The sequence below is a fragment of the Ipomoea nil genome, unplaced genomic scaffold (assembly GCF_001879475.1).
Source record: "Ipomoea nil cultivar Tokyo-kokei standard unplaced genomic scaffold, Asagao_1.1 scaffold1043, whole genome shotgun sequence".
Lineage (NCBI taxonomy): Eukaryota > Viridiplantae > Streptophyta > Magnoliopsida > Solanales > Convolvulaceae > Ipomoea > Ipomoea nil.
This window is the reverse complement of record NW_017617471.1, coordinates 11,494,894-11,512,081: the sequence shown is the minus strand read 5'-3', so window position 1 is coordinate 11,512,081 and position 17,188 is coordinate 11,494,894. Positions and strand designations below refer to the sequence as shown.

Below are 17,188 nucleotides of genomic sequence, written 5' to 3'. Positions count from 1 at the left end.
CTGTAGTTGCAATATTATAAGCCAAACTTTAATTTAATTAGTAGTTTAGTACTCATTAGTTGCATTAAAAGTTAAACCTATGGTACTTATTATAAAAGAATGGGCCAGATATATTGGGTAATGGGGGACCAGTGATGCAAAAGTTTAAAATTGTTTTTTTTTTCGAGTATATATAATAATACAACTATAATTTCATGAATTGATAAATAATAATAATAATAATAATAATAATAATAATAATTACATTATTATTATTATTATTATTATTATTATTATTATTTTGCATCATTGGTAACAAAATTATCTAGTTTAAACAATTACTTAATCAACAAAATCAGACAACCAAATATATATATATATATATATATATATATATATATATATATATATATATATATATATATATGTATATATAATTTAATTATCAATTTAAATTTTAAATTGAAATTAAACACTCCTTTGAAATTTAGAATTAAAATGGATAACTCGTAAAAACAATATGTTCACGTGTTGTGTGTTTATAAACTTTTAATAAGAGTACGTGCCTCCGTTCAGTCAAAAAGCTAGATAGAGCTCATTTACTCAAATTTTCTAGTTCTAATATGTCAAAATGCTTGCCCTTATTATTTTCTCTAAACTATTGTAAATTCCCAACTTAGTGGATCGGATCGGATTAGAGTCTCCACAATTATATATCTATTTAAGTAGAAATCTCTATTTTTTGGGTCATGATTTTGACTAAAACCTACCTAGAATTTCTTTTGTTGTATGTCGCTTTCAAATGTCAATTATGACCTATATATACCTAATTAATAATCTAGGCACTTGATCAAGAAAGTTTCAATTCTCAATTTCTCATAGTTAGTCCGGCAAGTTAAAGTTTAATTTAGAGGGGTTAAGACTAAGAAATTTTTTAGATTTTAAAATTTATACACTTAGTACACAACAAAAACCTTTATTTATATATTTTAAGAAAATAAATTTGTAAATTTTACGTTTAAATTCACTGTGTGTATGTTTGTGAAATATGGATTGAGAGATAGATAAGTAAATATACAGAGAGAGAAATTTTTATAGTGATTTCATGGGTGCAGGTGTAATCCTCATACTTCACTCTTCTCATCCACACTAAGGAGGTGTTCACAATGTAACTTTTATATATACAAAAATTACAAGTGTTAAGTCTTTCAGAAAGCTTGATTGCGAAGTTTCTTTACTACTTACTCCTAATTTGACAATCCTTCAAACAAGGATCTTTTACAAAGTTGTCTTGATCTTCACTATCTTGGCCTCTGAGTTCTGAGCTCTATTTTCACCAAACTTAAAGGTTTGGTTGTTGTTTAAGGCTAGATGAAGTTTGGACACTTGAATTTAGATTGTTCAATGAAGCTTACAATTTTTGAAGTGTTCTTGAAAACATGATTTCTCTCTCTAAGTATTCTTATATTTCAGCCAAGTTCTCAAAAGTTATCTTCTAAACTTTAGGGTTGCTAGCTCATTTATACTTGTAGAGTTTGAGTGTCGTTGCTTGATTTGAAAGATTTTCAAATTTGACTACTTGCGCTTCTTGTAGGTATGCAAGTATGTCCAAAAGCTCCTACCTTAAAACCCACTAGATGACTATGATAGAAAACGTAAGGGAATTAAAGAGGTTCTTGACAATAGGAACAAGAGGCCGAGGTAGAAATAATAAAGAGGATATGCTATTCTACCTAAAGGAGAGAATCATTGGCATTCTAGATATATTCAAAGTCCTAATCTCCAACTTGGATAATTCAGATTCAAATTAAAGTATCTAGCACCAAACTTCTACCTCATTCATTCATGAATTGTTGGGGACTCAACCCTCAAGGGGACTTGTTTGGAGATCCTTGCATTGTAGTCATACAATCAGATAACAAAGGGCAGTTGCTTGGTGATACAATGAACGACAATCATCAGAGTTAAAGCAAGTAGCAAGGAGATTTTGTTATTGATCCTTGTGAAAGGCTCTTTGCTTGTATTCATAACAATACATAGTGAATGTCTTGTTGGAGTATAGGAGAAGAGTGGAGTAGGAGATTTCTCGAATCACTATAATTCTATAAATGTCTCAATTTCCCTCTCTTTATCTTTAGATTAATTTTATTGTCAATAGTAATCCGTATTCACACACACAAGCACTTACACGTTTAAACAAAAACAAGCAAAAAACCTTTTAGCAAATTGTTTGTAAGTTCAAGACTTCTGTCGCGGACAATTTATCTACGTTTTCAAAAATCTAAAAGTTTTTTAAAAGTCTATTCACCCCCTTCTTTCCAAAGACTTTTACTTGCCACCAGGCCAACAATAGTTTACAACGTTATATTTAAGCACTCAAATTAATTGTCCAATGAACTTGAACACAAGGAGAATACTTGTAGGAATTAAACATTTTTTTGGGTATTTTTTCATAGAGAGCATGGTAGTTTTTTTTGTTTTTTTTTTTGGAGAAATAAAAAATAAATAAATAAAAGGGTGCAATTTTTTTTCTCTATTCATCTATGCCTCGTATATATAGGTGAGCTATGAAAATATTTGGCATTCGACATGGCATTAATATGATATTTTAAATCATATCATAACCCCTTATTTGGTATTTAATCTAGAAATAAAATTTGAAGTTAATAATTCATACATATATAAATTCTCATATCAATTATTGGAGCTAATCAACATTAACTCCTTAGTTCTTAAAGCTAACATAAATTGATTCACATATTTCTAGATCGAATACATTATCAACTAGAAGAGAGATATTGTTCAGAAGAGTTTTGATATCATAACACAAATATGCGAAAATTTCAATTTTGGTCCACTGAGTATTGGAGCTGTGTTAATTGCAACACTTGACTTTCAAAAATGTTAATTTAGTACATTGACTATGCAATTTCTATCAATTTTGGTCACGCCGGCTAAATTACTAGCCAAATGTGACTGGAAAATCTTAAGTTTAACCTTTGAACTGAATTGAAAAGGGTAAAATCGTCTTTTCTTGTTCATTCCAATTTGGGGAAAACGATTTGTTGACCAAGATAATCACCCGTCAATCTCCGGCCACCTGACACAAGCAGTCGCCAACGGTTCTCATGGGAGGATTACCACAGGGTGTATATGTATGTAATTGTACCTTACTCCTGGAGGAAGGAGAGATCTGAGCTGTTGAAAGCTTTCGTTGAGCTTTTCTCGCATTCTTCTCTCGAAAATGACATGATGGACTTGTGTGGTAGAAGGAGGGGCGGCGGAGGTGCCGCCGGTGCCGGTGCCATAGATTAACCCCCGCCTGCTTAGCAAGTCTAAGTTTCTGAAAAAAGCGACGCATTTTCTGAACATGTTGCCTTGTAGTCTTCTGATAATGGCGGCGGCGGCGACAGTGCTGCTGGGACATTATTCCGGGATAAATTTTCAAACGACAACGACGAGGATCTTCTTCTATAGCTTTTGAAAGCACTGGGGTTCTGGAAATTTGCAGCAAAGCTGTCGCGAGCTTGTGAAGAAGAAGAAGAAGAGATTACAGCCAGATAAGCCCTAGCCATTGCGTCGTCTTCTTCGATTTGCCGCATGGATAAGAACGGGAACTGATTTCCCGTCCTAATTAGGCTCAACGCCGAATCAACACCGTCGACGGCTGCTTGTGTTAGGTGGCCGGAGATTGACGGGTGATTATTTTGGTCAACAAATCGTTTTCCCCAAATTGGAATGAACAAGAAAAGACGATTTTACCCCTTTCAATTCAGTTCAAAGTTTGACTTAAGATTTTCCGGTCACATTTTGCCGGTAATTTGGCCGGTGTGACCAAAATTGATAGAAATTACATAGTCAAGGTACTAAATTAACATTTTTGAACGTCAAGAGTTGCAATTAACACAACTCAAATAGTCAATGGACTAAAATTAAAACTTTCTCCAAATATGATCAGAAAATTAATTTCACAAAATTAGAAGAGTTCACTACTAGAGTACAAGGAGTCAATATCGCCTCTACTGAGACTCATATGGAAGAGCAACTTCGTGTCACTAAACTATAAGGTCATTGACAAAACTAATTTAGAAGAGACCGTATTTATTTGACAAAACTTTAGTTAGTTTGGACTACTAATTTCAAACAAACATTCGATGCATCTATTTATATCCTACACCACGGCGCGCTTTGCATTGTGCGCCCAGATGAAAAATGACGTCGTTTTAATTTTTTTTTTTTTTTTTGAAATTTCGCGTACCCAGTGTTTGGTAGTTAATTTTCCTTTAAAAAAACATCTCATGTTTAAAAATGTACATAATGTTATATTAGAATACACATAATTGTATACATGAATGTACATAATTGTATAACAAAATACATATACTTTTTTTTTTAAAGATAATACATATAATCTAACATAATACATAATATACATAAACTTTTAACATAATAAACATCAACTCTTAACATAATATATATAAATTTCCTGTTTCGGATGTACATAATTGTATAAAAAAGATATACATGATTGTATAAAAAATATACATAATTGTATAAACAAATACACATAATCGCGTTAACTCCTTACCTAACATACCAAAACAACGTTGTTTTGGGAGGCGCGGAACGCACAGTGCTATGTGCGCCGCGGTGCATGGTATAACGATTGACGATATGCATATACATAAGTCAAGCTTGTGAAACTCATTTTGGCCCTCGATTTGTGCGATTAGCGTACGTGTGCAAAAGACAATCTTCATATAATACATATTTTTAGGGATGGCAATGGGTCGGGTGTGGGTCGGGGAGGGCTACATCCATCACCCGACCCACCTTATATTTTCTCCACCCACCCCCACCTCCAACCCGCATCGGGTGGACTTTTTCAGAACCCACCCCCACCCCCACCGGGTGCGGGTGCCCACTACGGGTACCCACCACTTATCATCTTATTATGTTTTTCAAAAAATAATATTTAAATTATTTACACATAATAAAAAAATAAAATTCAGAGTTAATACCCAAAATCGTCCTCGACTATAGTGGTTTTTCTCAATTTCGTCCTAAACGACTTTGGTGACCTAATATCGTCCTAGACTTTTGTGTTTCACTCAATTTAGTCTCAGACTTTTGTGTTTTTGCTCAATTTAGTCTCTCATTTGTTATTCTGTCCATTTGGTGTTAAATAAATAGACAATTCCGTAATTTTAATATTGACATCTCTTTACTCATAGACATGTGAACTGCGAAATCCTTTTTTTTTTACGAATTACTCCCAGAATTACTCCTTAAACTGTGAATATAAAATTTGATTTGCAGGTCCGGGAGTAATTCTGGGTGTAATTCATACAAGTAAGATGAATTTCGCACTTCACAAGTTGAAAGTAAGGAGAGATCAATATTACATTACTGAATTGTCCCTTTATTTAACACCAATTTGACGGAATAACAAATGGAGGACTAAATTGAGCGAAACACAAAAGTCTGGGACAATATTAGGTCACCAAAGTCGTTTAGGACGAAATTGAGAAAAACCACTATAGTCGAGGACGATTTTGGGTATTAACTCATAAAATTCATTAGTGATACTAAAACATAAATAATGGAAATATTTAAATATAATAACTAAATTGTTAATTTTTAAAAATAAACTTAGTAGTTTTGATATAAAAAATAGTAAAAAGATACACGGAGTTATATAAACTATTATAAATAACTACATACTAGTATTTATTTTACTATTATATATATACACACACACATGGTGGGTCGGGTGGGGCTCTAGGCGGGTCTTGTACATAGAACCCGAATCCAACCCGACCCACCGCGGGTTTTCTTTTTTAAGATCCACCCCCGACCCACCACCCACCATCACCCAAAAAAACCCGATCCATGCGGGGTGGATTCGGGTGGATATCCTTGGGTCGGATTGAAATTGCCATCCCTACATATTTTGCACTTTTTAAAGATAAAAAATTTAATTTGTCATTCACACATTATCTTTTTAAGTATTAGTTACTTTTGTAACCTGTTGAAACACTGTCTCCACTAAGATTCGATCTTATAACCTCCCATATAGGAGAGTAACTACATGCTATCTAAACACAAGTTGTTTGGCTATTCACACATTATATATATATATATATATATATATATATATATATATATATATATATATATATATATATATATATATTTATTTATTTATTTATTTATAATCGCACTCACGTGCGAATGCTTCGCCCAGGCGCGAAATAGGAATGGATTCTGTCCGTTCACGTGTCCAAATCTAATGGATGAAAAACACTGATTTAAAAAAAAAATCGGCGGCATTTTCGTAAATAATTAAACATCAAAGTGCAAGTAAAATGTATTACAAGTGCATGTAAAATGTATTATAGGTGCAAGTAAAAATTTACACTAAGCATCAATACTAAGTGCACCTATAGTTAAAAGTAGTTGCACCTATAGTTCTAAGTACTTGCAAATATAGTTATAAGTAATTGCACCTAGGTGCATGAATGTTTGCGGGTGGCTTTCAGGGGTATTACTACCCGCTGAACTCAGATCAATGAATGTTAACAAGGCAAAATTATATGCACTTATAGGTGAAAGTAGGTGCACGAATAGTTATAAGTATTTGCACCTATAGTTATAAATAGTTGCACCTATAGTTATAAGTAGGTGCACCCAGGTGCATGAATGTTTGCGGAAGTGAATGTTAACAAGGCAAAATTACATGCACTTATAGGTGAAAGTAGGTAGGGGTGTGCAAACTTCGGATAATTTTCGGTTAACCGACCAAACCGACAAAGTTCGGTTAACCGTTTTCGAATCGAATTTTTTCAGTTCGGTTAATGGTTAAAGGAATTTTAAAAATTCATTTAACGGTTAATTCGGTTCGAAAGGTTGGTTAACCGAATTAACCGAACGGTTAACCGAAATTTTTAATATATATAAAAATAATAATATAAATATAAATATTAATTTGAAGTTATGGATGTTTGGAGTTTATAATTCATGTTTTTTTATATTTTGTTATGAATTTATTATGATATATATTTTATTTTAATTGAATTTATTATTTTAGGTGTTATATTTAGAATTTTAAATTTTAGCTTTAAAAAGTTCGGTTAATCGGTTAACCGACCGATTAACCGAAAATTTTTTTGGTTCGGTGAATTCGGTAGAGAAAACTTGGTTAACGGTTAAAGGAAAAAAACTTCGGTTAATTCGGTTCGGTTAACCGATTGAACACCCCTAAAAGTAGGTGCACTTGTAAGTGATTTTACTTGTACTTCGATGTTCAATTATTTATGAAAATGCCACCGCATTTTTTTTTAATCTATTAGATTATATATATATATATATATATATATATATATATATATATATATATAGTGATGTTCCAATTATAACCACTCCTCCGTACGAACATAAAAATTAATCTGGTGCATTAAAACATCTATGGATGAAATTAATTGGGGAAAATAAAAATGCATGTATGCATATAGAGTCTTATGATGTGTACATATTAATCATGTGTTGAGTGCAACATAGGATATGCACACACAACACATGCTTAATATACACACATATTTAACATGCACACAACATAACGCTCCTGATGTAGTAAATACAGGGATTCCTACAAAGTGTTAAGTACGGAGGTCGGATCATACTGGGATCTTGTGCTAGTTTGCTTGTTGGTTTAAGTGCTTAAGTTCGGGTTACGTGACAGTGAATCAGAGGTTCCCGGGCTTAAATTAAAGGTCTAGAAATTGCGAAAAGTCCCACATCCTTGCATTTGATGCAATGCAGTATTTATAGGAGTTGCAAGTGGCACATGTCGGTCTCTTGGCATGTGTGACACGTGGAACTCATGCACATGGCAAGGTCGGGGGCCTGACTGATCTCTCCATGTGTCTAGAGATTCCTGACTTTACCGGACCCACCGCTACTGAACTGGGCTGAGAGGACTGTGTTCAAGTCGTTCTCAAAGTACCACAGGTCGGATGCTCGTCCCGATCTAATATGGTCGGGGCGGCGTAACGAGTACTGGCTCCCCTTACCAGTGAAAATGACACACGGTCGGGGATTTAGGTTGGGCAAAAGCGCGGCCTAGTCGGTCATGTTCGAGTCCGGGTCTACCAGGTACCGACCAGGTATACGCTACGGGTACGGTGGGGGATAATCCCTATCAGCTCCATATGCACACTGGCGTTTTTAATTCTATCTATCTTTTCTAATGCACCAGATTAATTCTCATGTTTTTTTTTTGAAGGGGGGGGGGGGGGGGGAGTGGTTCTCATATGATCACTATATATATATATATATATATATATATATATATATATATATATATATATATATATATATATATATATACAATGGATCAGGTGCGAAGCTTCTCCCATATGAAATGTGCGGATTAATCACGACCTTTAATTTTGTCAAAATCAACAGCTCAGAATAAAGAACAATTTTAAAAAAACGCGGTGGCATTATGGTCATTTTGCGCAAGGTCACAACTTATGGTGCGTAAATTTAATATTTAAGGTGTGTAAGTTCAAATTTGTGTGTATGTTTATAGCTTAAGATGCGTAAGTTTATAACTTAAGGTGTGTAAATTTATAGCTTAAGGTATGTATGTTTAAAGCTTAAGGTGTGTCACTTTCTAATTTCAGGTGTATCAGTTTAACTCTTAAGTGCATTATTTTCCAGCTTAAGATGTATAAGTTCGAAGTGAGTTCGAGACACCTGATCATTTCCATCCATGTTGCCAAACAAGTACATTTTTTTTTTTTTTAATTTTCCTTCATTTTGAATAGTTGATCTAGATTAGCAACGGTTCAGATCTCACCCCATTTTTCACCAGGGAAAAGTTTCACACATGATCCATCCCTTATATATATATATATATATATATATATATATATATATATATATGATGTATTGGCATACAAAGTACAAAGGTCTAAACATACATAAATACATACATACATACAGATTTAATTTATATAAATAGGGGAGAGTGCAACGTGTCGACACAGTATGATCTGTACATAGTTTGCAGGGTAGGGAAGGGTAAGAACTAAGATGGGCGATGAGCATGAAAAGTTGCTGCCAATAGCTAACGTGGGGAGGATAATGAAGCAGATCTTACCAGCAAAGGCCAAAATCTCTAAAGAGGCCAAAGAGAGAATTCAAGAGAGCGCTTCAGAGTTCATTCGCTTCGTCACCTGTGAAGCCTCCGACAAGTGCCACAAGGAGAACCGGAAGACGGTGAACGGGGACGACATCGTTTGGGCTCTCAGCTCTCTAGGGTTGGATGACTATGCGGAGGCCATGACAAGGTACCTCCACAAGTTCAGAGAGTATGAGATGCTGAGAGCAAGCCAAACCAGAGGCCCACCCGCCGGGGAAGACGACGAAGAAACGGATCGCTACTGAAACCTCAGTTCGCCGCCGGCGTAAGACTACTGTAGCTAGCACTGCTGGATTCCAGGGTTTTTTTTTTTTTTTTTTCTCTCTCTCTTTATTTTGACAAGATAACCAATAACATTTGAGTGGATTTAGTATTAATATGCATTAATACTTGTTCTAATTTCTGCACTTCGGAGTTTAGATGTTGTATAATGTTGAAATTCTGTGCTTGCAAATGCAATTTAATGATGATTTTATTAAGTAATCATTAACTATAATTACATTCAACCAGTAACTTTTCTTCTCCCATTCAACCAGTAACTTTGATCTAGTGGGTGTTAGACTTGGTTATTTACTAGTGACAACTGGTATTCTATTGTATCTAGAAAGGATAATTAAGGGCTAAATAATAATAATAATAATAATAATAATAATAATAATAATAATAATAGGCATCAAAGTCAGCAAAACATAATAAGCTGGCATAAATGTCTTTACAAGCAATAACATGTCAAAATATATATAGGATAATTACAATTTCTTTTCAAGTTCAACCATCTAATTGTAGTTTTTCAAGTTTGAGACTTTAATTTCAGTTTTTTGAATAGTTCTAAAGTTTATTTGGCCTTTATTCTTACTTTAAAATACATTTTTATTTTATATATCATATACACTTTATATATATATATATATATATATATATAAAGTGTATATGATATATAAAATAAAAATGTATATATTTAAGTAAAATGTATATATACATATATATATATATATATATATATATATATATATATATATATATATATATATATATATATAGAATTAGGTTCTGGTGCGGTTAGGGTGCCCAGGTGTGGTTGTGCGGTTTAATCTGGACCATTCATCTCGCTTAAATCAACGTCCAGAATTGTCAAAATTTAAAAAAAAAAAACGCAGTGACAATTTTGTAATTTTTGCATGTAGGTCAAAATTAAGGTGAGCGGATCTGTGATTAATGTGCGTGGGGTTTGTGTTTAATGTGCGTGAGGTTGTGCTTAATGTGTGTGGGTTTGTACTTAATGTGCGTGAGGTTGTGCTTAATGTCAATAGTTGTTGAAACTTAAAATCTGTGAGTTAATATATTAAAGTACGTGGGGTTTGTGTTTAATGTGCGTGAGGTTGTGGGCAAATTATGCTGTGCATCCGTATGCACCATGCATGGTGCATATGGACGCCAAAACGACGTCGTTTTAATAAAACGTGCGTCTCCCCTTTAAAAAAAAAATCAGGTTCGATTCCCAACAACAACATAAGAACTAAAATTCATAATCGATGAACTATAATTCCATAATCTAATCTATGAACTAAAAATTTCAGAATGAATGAACTAAAATTCCATAATCTATAAACTAAAATTTCAGAATCGATGAACTACAATTCCATAATCGATGAACTATAATTCCATAATCAATGAACTATAATTCCATAATCTATGAACTAAAATTCCAGAATGAATGAACAATATAATGTTGTTGTTGGGAATCGAACCTGAATTTTTTTTAAAGGGGAGACACGCGTTTTTTAATAAAACGACGTCATTTTGGCATCCGTATGCACCATGCATGGTGCATACGGATGCACAGCATAACGATTGGAGGTTGTGCTTAATGTGTGTGGGGTTTGTACTTAATGTGCGTGAGGTTGTGCTTAATGTCAATAGTTGTTGAAACTTAAAATCTATGAGTTAATATTTAAAGTGCGTGGGGTTTGTGCTTAATGTGCGTGAGGCTGTGCTTAATGTGTGTGGGGTTTGTACTTAATGTGCGTGAGGTTATGCAGACGCTATCATTTGTGTAGACGCTACTCATTTGTGTAGACGCTAACATTTGTGTAGACGCTATCATTTGTGTAGACGCTGTGTAGGCGCTATCTTCTTCCCGACACACATTTTTTTTTAATTTTTATTAATTTGAGCCGTTGATCTAAATTTGATCAACAGCTCAGATCTAACCGCACGGGAAGCTATACCCGCACCTGAACCCTTTCCTATATATATATATATATATATATATATATATATATATATATATATATATATCGACACACACAGATAGAGAGACAGAGATTGAGAGAGAGGGGAAATAGATCAAATGAGAATTGACGCGCAAGAGAGAGCTAGAAACCAATCACATTCATCCATTTGGAAGGATCAAATGAAATTTTTAAAAAATGTAGTGGTATTTTTATAAATAACTCAAACTTTGAAGTGCAAGCAAAATGCGTTGCAAGTAAAAGATTCATAGAGGGGCAACAACAGTGCAAGTGAAATGTATAAAAAGTGCAAGTAACAGCTTAATATAGTGCAACAATATAATGTACACATAGTAACAATATTAAGTGTTCTTAACATTATCATTAGTTTCACCAATGTGAAAAATAAATTACTTGCACTATAAAGTGTAAATGGTTGCACTTGCACTTCAAACTTTGAGTTATTTAAAAAAAATGCCACTGCATTTTTTAAAATTATATATGATCTGTTGATCGATCTTTTCATATGGACGACTCGAATTAGTTCCTATTTCTCTCCTAGACAACAATTCTCACATGAGTGCGCATAAATATAAATATAAATATAAATAAATAAATATACAAATTTATATTTTCTAGTCTACTTTTTATGAATCATTTAATTAATATAGTATACAAGTTTATATTATACTTCATTATATTCGAATTAATTTAGGAAAACTTTGATCTAACTAAAAGAAATTAAAATAAAAAGTATTTAGGAATATACTGTTATTCAAATTATTTTATCTAATTGATTATGTTTCACATTTTGTCATAAATATGTTTTACATTTTAACCCCACTCAAGTATATTTTTGACTCCGACCCTAACTATCATGTAATCTATCAAAAACTTCTATTGTAATTTTACTAATTTATAATGTATTTTTTATTTTAACCTTATTATGATTGTTTGATATTTTGTCATTGACATTTCTAACGTCATTTAAACTTCGTCCCCACTCAGATGATTTTCTGGATCCATTTTAATTTATGTTTAAACCACTGTTAATGCCATTTTTTAATGCTATTTATTCTCCATCGATCTCCTATAAATGCCTTGTTGTTGGCAGACTGTTTTGGCTACTATTTTGAGAACTTCAAATTTTTGTTTTGTTTTCTCCCCACCACTCTCAACTCTTTGCTCAGAAATTTCTGTCAACGTAACACTTCCGCTAGAAGAACGAAGTGTTCTCCTATTGTTCTAATTCACCGGTTTTATTTGTTTGAATGTTCAAACATTAAATTATAATCCGTTTTATCCTGAGAGACTAACGCTACAACACTCTTAGCACCATCGGGAGATAGCGAATCGATTTTAAAGAAAGTTTGTTTTACACACGACTCAAATTTCTTCTCCTTTCTTTTTTCTTGTTAATTGGTTGGGATTATTTTCGAAAGATTATAAATCTCTTTTGACTGGGTTTATATTTAAAAATTATAAAACCCTTTTTCGTTATATATATATATTTCACATATATATATTATTTTTGGTTTCGTACTAAAATTTGGTTGGAATTAATTTTTTAAAATTAAATTCCAACTTTTTGTTGGTATATATATATATATATATATATATATATATATATATATAGAGAGAGAGAGAGAGAGAGAGAGAGAGAGAAAGAGAGAGAGAATAATGCTCATATGTGGTCATGTTGTTAGGTGTGGTCGTGTTGCGGAATTTCAGAATACACCAACAATGTTAACAACATGCACCAACAGTGTAAGGGGAACAAGTTATAATGAAATGCGCAAAAATACCAAAAAATACACCATATAACTCACCAACTCTAATGGTATATTTTCGAACACTGTATGGTGTTTTCACTCAAACCTAATGCATGGTGTGTTGTTGGTGATGCGTACCTAATTTGTGTGCGTTTTTTGTTGTTCATTTCCTGACGTTGATGATGTATATCTTACTTAACTATTGGTGTATTATGAAAATCGTCATATGACCACACCGGAAGGGATTGTCACACCTGAGTGCGACCCTCTATATATATATATATATATATATATATATATATATATATATATATATATATATATATATACTATGATCTCATTCACACACTATATTAAGAAAAAAATTAAAAATAAAATAAAGCAGAAGTACTGTTAGGGTTAGTTTCAGCAAATTAAAATAATATATATATATATTTCCCCAAAATAAAGCGAGTGGGGTCCACTCCGCTGCGAAACCCTACTAGTTTGTGCTTAGTGTGGTGGCCGATGGGATACATGGGAGGAAAAAGGTAAGAAATATGCATCGGAAAAAAGGGAAATTTATTCCAATTATAGAACATAATGAAAAACATAAGCTGTCAGACAATTAAACTATATACATTTAGTACAATTAAGATGCAAAGTGGTAGTCAAACATACCCGGTGCTAACGAAGATTAGTATGAGTATGGTACAAGCTTAAAGATGCCTCATACAGTTAGGGTTTACTCAAGACAATTAAAGTGTTATTGCAAAATTACATATATAATTAATTAATATTTTAAACCTTATATATAATATTTTATAGCATAAATGTAACAATTTATAGTAAAACTGTAACAGACAATTTGTAAGAAATAATATTACAAACACATATATACCATAATACCAAATTCTCATGGCCTAAACCGTCTTACGGATTGAAATCCGTGTCTAAATAGAAAAAATTTTCATACAAAATATGAAACACATCAACTGTACAAACTATTGGAACATTAATAATCTCAACAATTATAATTTTTTTAATGAAAGTGTAGTGAATGATGTCATAGGTGACGTATATACACAATATTAAAGAGATAAACAGATGTACGAACTATTAGGAACATTACCATTACGTAAAATTAATTGATTAAAAAATAAAAAGTTGCAATCTGTATTAGCTGAACAAGTTGTTACCATGTGGTGAAGTACTATATGGGATCTCATGGTTTTGTTGAAAAATATATTATTAATGCTCACATACACTTACCATTCTTTATTGGAATAAGGGTCAAATAGGCCATCGAACTACACAAGAAAATGCAATTAGGCCACTGAACTTTAAAAAAATATAATTGGGCCACTGAACAGCGCAAAATGTTGCAATTCGACCAAAAATGACCTGTTTACTTGTTAACTTGCTGATGTGGAGGTTATCACTTTAAAATAATAATTCTTTTATTTTATTATAATAATTAAAAATAACAAAAACTAAAAAAAAAAAAAAAAAATTAGGTTTGCCGCCGGAGACGAAGAACCAATCTTCGTCTCCGGTAGCTTGGTCTTCGTCTCCGACCGGGGACGAAGAGGTTCGTCTCCGGCATGGAGACGAAGAACCTTCTTCGTCTCCGGCCAGGGACGAAGAGATCTTCGTCCCCGGTCGGAGACGAAGAAGGTTCTTCGTCTCCAGGCTGCCGGAGACGAAGACTGGTTCTTCGTCTCCGGCAGCGGAGACGAAACTGAAAATCCGTTTTTTTTTTTAATTTTTTAATTTAGTTTTGTTATTTTAAATTATTAAAATAAAATTAAAAAATATTATTTTAATATGGTAACCTACTCATTAGGTAAACAAGTCATTTTTAGCTTAATTGCAACATTTTGTGTTGTTGAGCGACCCAATTGCACTTTTTTTGAGTTCAATGGCCTGATTGCATTTTCGTGTGTAGTTCGATGACCTATTTGATCATTATTCCTTCTTTATTATTCTTTTTTTACTATTAACTAATATATATCCATACAACTTTCTCAACCTACATAGTGCAACACAAAGAGTCAATGCTCCCATTGAAGTTTAAACTTATGATCTCCACTTAGGAGAGCCATAATTATGCCGATTAACCTGCCATAATGTCTTTGACACACTTACCGTTATTAGTAGCATTGAGACAGACAGATCGAGAAGTACGTGTACTATATATGTATGTATGTATAAGATCTTCATGCACGCCTGTTCTTGATTACTTTAATTTAGGGTAATAATAATAATAATAATAATCTAAAAACTAATAAGTGTGAAGGAAGTTTATACCCTTTAATTATGTCTGTTTTGTCATTATATTTTTTAAATACATTATGTTATAAGAGTTGTATTATACAATATTTTAGACAAATATACCTCTATTGTTGTAACTTCCGTTATCTTTTCCACTATTATTACCATGCATGCAAATGCATCCACCATATATTTTCTTATCTTCTTCAATAATAATAATATATACACATCATATTGGAGTTATATGTTAGTTATTGCCTAAAATATAAATATCAAATTTATAAAAAAAAATGTTTACTTTATTATTATTATTATTATTATTATTATTATTATTATTATTATTATTATTATTATTATTATTATTATTATTATTATTTACAATAATATGAATATCTAAAATCTAAATAAATCTAAGATTTTAATATAAATTATTAATATTGGACACATATTTTTACGCATCATGCATAGAAAATACTAGTAATAATAATAATAATAATAATAATAATAATAATAATAATAATAATAATAATAATAATAATGCAACCTGCAATAATAATAATAATAATGCTACCTGCTTTGACAAGAGTGCATGGCGATTAATTAGCAGTGTTGCAAAAATCACGCCTAGGCGCTAGGTGCCGCCCGGCCGCGGCGAGGAAGGCAGAAATCGGCTTCCTCTGCGGCTGCCTAGCGGGCCGAACCGGCAAATTTTTTTTTTTTATTCGATTGTTCGTTTTGGACAATTTTTTTTTCAAATCGCTTATTTTTTTGAGATCTACCCACTGCAAACTGCTCAAGGCGGTTTGCCCCACCAATTTCTCAAAAAATGCATCTTTTGCTCTTAATTTTAGTTTTATATATATTTAGATGGTTTCAACAATATTTTAAACAATTTTATAGCCACTTAAATAAGTTTGTAAGAAAAAATGATGAGAACCTTATGTTTTATTAGTGAATTTTGATAATTGTTAATTTTTAATTTATTTTGTTTACATTAAAATAATTTTTAAAAATAAAAATAAAAATCGGCGCCTAGTGGGCGCCTAACGTGTTTTGCAACCTTGTTAATTAGTTTATGGCCAATTTGGTGCTTCATCCCATTTTTCACAAGAAAATACTCATCAAAATATATAGTAAGATTTCTAATAAACTTTCTATGGGACTATATAGCAAAGTATATATCTCCTTTCTTTTGGTATTCTAACCACAATACGATAATTTTGATTATGCAAACTTTTCACAAAATTCTTTAACATGCTGTACAATTTGTAAGGTTCAATTCGAACTTTTGCCCTTAGCTTGCAGTTAGTTTATGAATTACTAGGTTTTAAACTATTCGATTTTTTATTTGGATCAAGCTAGAAGGACCATAATCTTTCACCACCTCTAATATGTAATATCTAATTGTTTGTTTTCTTATTTGATTAATGAGTAGAGTCCTATTTTTTTTTTTTTTTTTATGCAGGTGGCCGGGATCAACCAATAACCAATGAATAAAAAAAGATAATTTTATTGTTATATCAGACAATAAAGGATTTTGAAAAATAATTGATCCATATAATTTTGTTTTTTTATTTTTAATAAATTGAAAATGTAAATTTTATTTGTAAAGAGAATACTCATAATAGATACACATTTGACATCTAATGAATTGAGTATAAAATGATGAAAACTAATTTCTCAAGTCATCTAATCCGTTTATCTTAATTTTCATATATCTCGTTCGAATAACGAGATTTAGAATA

General features: G+C 32.1%; 1 protein-coding gene across 1 annotated transcript; it reads left to right on the top strand.

Annotated features, from left to right (window-relative positions):
- Nucleotides 1-9,006: 9,006 nt before the first annotated feature.
- Nucleotides 9,007-9,666, top strand: LOC109181357 (nuclear transcription factor Y subunit B-4-like). Its single transcript, XM_019331107.1, has one exon. The coding sequence runs from the start codon at nucleotides 9,079-9,081 to the stop codon at nucleotides 9,430-9,432; it is 354 nt and encodes a 117-aa protein (XP_019186652.1). The 5' UTR covers nucleotides 9,007-9,078; the 3' UTR covers nucleotides 9,433-9,666.
- Nucleotides 9,667-17,188: the final 7,522 nt, after the last annotated feature.